This window comes from Austrofundulus limnaeus, unplaced genomic scaffold (assembly GCF_001266775.1).
Source record: "Austrofundulus limnaeus strain Quisiro unplaced genomic scaffold, Austrofundulus_limnaeus-1.0 Scaffold13, whole genome shotgun sequence".
Lineage (NCBI taxonomy): Eukaryota > Metazoa > Chordata > Actinopteri > Cyprinodontiformes > Rivulidae > Austrofundulus > Austrofundulus limnaeus.
The window spans coordinates 328,525-331,570 of record NW_013952415.1 but is presented as its reverse complement, the minus strand read 5'-3'; the positions used below and the strand labels follow the sequence as shown (position 1 = coordinate 331,570).

General features: G+C 44.2%; 1 protein-coding gene across 1 annotated transcript in view; it reads right to left on the bottom strand.

Moving 5' to 3' along the window:
- dusp4 (dual specificity phosphatase 4) overlaps positions 1-3,046 on the bottom strand; it is a 9,059-nt gene that overhangs the window by 4,186 nt on the left and 1,827 nt on the right. Inside the window, exons 2-3 of the mRNA XM_014002396.1 lie at positions 2,336-2,463; positions 387-606 (exon numbers count right to left, since the gene is read on the bottom strand). Of these exons, the coding sequence (XP_013857850.1) occupies positions 387-606; positions 2,336-2,463 (348 nt within the window). The remainder of the gene's footprint in view (positions 1-386; positions 607-2,335; positions 2,464-3,046) is intronic.

Below are 3,046 nucleotides of genomic sequence, written 5' to 3'. Positions count from 1 at the left end.
CACACACACACACACACACACACCCACACATACACACACACCTACACACACACAAAAGTCTCTATAACCCGTGTGGATATGCAAAGCAAAACACACTCGACTACATAACACACTTATGTTGCGCTGAAATCATTAAGCATACTCGCTTATTGCTCGTGAACACRAATTTGCGACAGACTGACAAACAAATTGATCAGCAGATGGTCTGCAGGAGAAATACTCCATAAATGTATAAGTAATGAGGTCTGCCGCCAAAATAAAAGCGTAAAACAAACACCTGCCACACCAAGTTAAAGGCCAAGCATCCTTGAAGGAGGGCAGATTTGTCGAGTGGTTCTCGTTAAAAAAAAAAAAACAGACACACGGATCAAATCTGAGACACTGACCTATGAACTCGATGGCCTCCAGGAACCAGCAGCTGATGTCCTCCTTGTGGTTGTCCTCCACRGGGATGCACTTGTACTGGTAGGAGCCCTCGAAGTGGTTGGGACAGTCGGCCGACACGTTCAGCAAGGCAGAGATCCCGATGGCGTCCAGGACCTCTCTTTTGGAGGCGTGGAGGGCGCTGCCGAGGTAGAGGAACGGGAGGATCTCCACCGGGCCACCCTGGACACATGTTTCCAATCCGTTCTTAATTAATTAGGTTTCAGTGAGGTTTTTTTTTTTTTTTTTTTTTTTCAGAAAAGAAGCGTGTCTCCAACCAGGCACGCTGGACATTCCTTGTTAGGGTGAATGCAAAGGGGAAAACACAGGCTTCTCTGTCTCGCTGAGAGGCGGAAGCCCAGTCACAGATGACTTTATGACCCCGGCTGAACATTTTGTTAATAGCATTAGCGATGCCTCTTATCAGGCAGGAACAGCTTCTTATCTGTGATTAACCAGCTTCATCCCAACTGGACCGTTTGGTTTGGTTTCTGTCTCGAGCTGGAACACGCTCGCATTTAAGAGACGAAAACCAACAAAAAAATCACCTGAAAATTAAGAAGAAATTAGGATTTCCTCTGAACGTCAGTTCCACTGAGCAGCTAGTGTTTGTGCAAAGGGAAAATTAAAAAAATAAATAAATAATTGTGGAGCATAGAAGCAAGCAGCAGAACTAAGGTGATGAATATTCATGAAARGTCCTGGAGGAAAGAAGCATCTGCAGCAACAGAAAAATCTGGAAGTGTGTTTGCTCCGATTTGGGTTCAAATTATGATCAATTTAGGAGATTTATTATCAAGACTGTTGACACTCAATTTAAAAACTTTTTTTAAACAGACAAACCGACTAAGACAAAGCAAAAAACAAATCTATTTTTTTGAAATTATTGTTGGAAACAACGAACGCCACTTCCTCCGTACTAGAATCCTGCCTCTCTGATGGTATGGGGGTGCAGTATTTGAACAGCATCCATGCAGATGTCATCTTTTTTCAGGTAAGGCCTTGTATTTCAGCAGAAAAACAATAACTGCAATCCTTAAATATTAGAATATYTATTAGAACAGACGTGTTCAGAATTAGGTTGTAGTTCGGTTGATGAACGGAAAATTCAGGAGGCATCACGGCTGCGTCCACCCCTTTGAGTTTGAACTTTGAACCTCAATTCAATATCAGAACTCACACACGGTGAAATGAAGCCTTTTTAATGGAACCGAGGGGTCAGCTGGTCCATACCGACAGCTCGGTTCGACTTATTGACAAAAAAAGCGCCYTCTGTTTATGTCATCGGCGCTGACGAACTCCGAGGCAGGAAGTGCTCAATACCACTAAGAGAGGTGGAATTGGATGCGGGAGTCGAAACACATTCATGCTTCCACAAATGAGAAATGCACCTGAAAATGCTTCAGCAGGAAAACAATGAAGCTTTTTGTTTTTTCCTAGGAGAACACACACACATACACACACACACATACACACATACACACACAGACTGGGCTTTCTGCGTTTTTGCCCTCGTGATTTCCAGTGGAGTTAGGCCACATGTGACTGAGTGTTGCATAAAGTCTGCAGGCTCAAACAACAGACTGCTGAAAAACAAGGCCAGCCAAGTCAACAGGAAGTGATCGAGAGTCAGTTCGATGCTTCGGGGGGAAAAAAACCTCAGTGAGTGACTGATTTCACTCAACAGTAGCTCTGTGTTCAATCCAAGGTGGCCTCCAGACTAAAAAACAAAAGGCCTCGTATTACTTGAAGGAATGCGCGTCGCCCACCTCCGCTCACACMGCTGCTTTTAGACTGAGATCTTTTCATGACGACAACAAACCAGTTCCGGACTTTTTAATCAAACCTTTAAAAACAARACAGTCAGAATAAGTGTTGCGAATGACAGCATTTTTGTGTTGTTTTACGTTACCTGGTCGTTGTGCGGCGTTCCGCACGACGAGCACGAAGAGTCCACGCTGGACTGGCTGCTGAGGGACGGTATGGATTTGGTCTTTAAGCAGAACTCGGTATACTCCATGAAAAATTTGTCATATCCCCCTGGAGACGAGCAAAGGAAACAGGAATGCATCAGGACACGTGAGGAGACAGGATCGGTTTGCTCAAAACACACCAGTACGACCATCATCATCTGCTGGACGCTCTCACTTCTGACATATTATTTTAAACCAGGCCTCTGTCAGGTGATTTTTATTATTATTTTTTTTTACGTAAACTCGTCTGCAGGCTGAGCTCCGTCACCTTCGATGATAAACCACATTAACCAGGATTCATTCAGACTCCTGTGCTTCAAGGCTTCTGCATCATTCAGCTGCAACAAAAAGAGATGCGCCGCAGCTCGCAGCAGCAGCTTTCAGACTCTCCACAGTCTAAATATAGACTAGGACTGGTTTTTATATACATTATATATATATATATATATGTATATTTCAGTTTCAACCTCCCCATTGGTGATTTACCCGCAGAGGAGTCCTTGTGAAGCAATCATGGCTGAGCTGAGCTGTATGTCACTTGGCTTTTTATGTGCCTTCGTACGCATCAGCATTACCTCATTCACTCAGCTCGCAGCCATCGCTCTGTGTGTGTGTGTGTGTGTGTGTGTGTGTGTGTGTGTGTGTGTGTG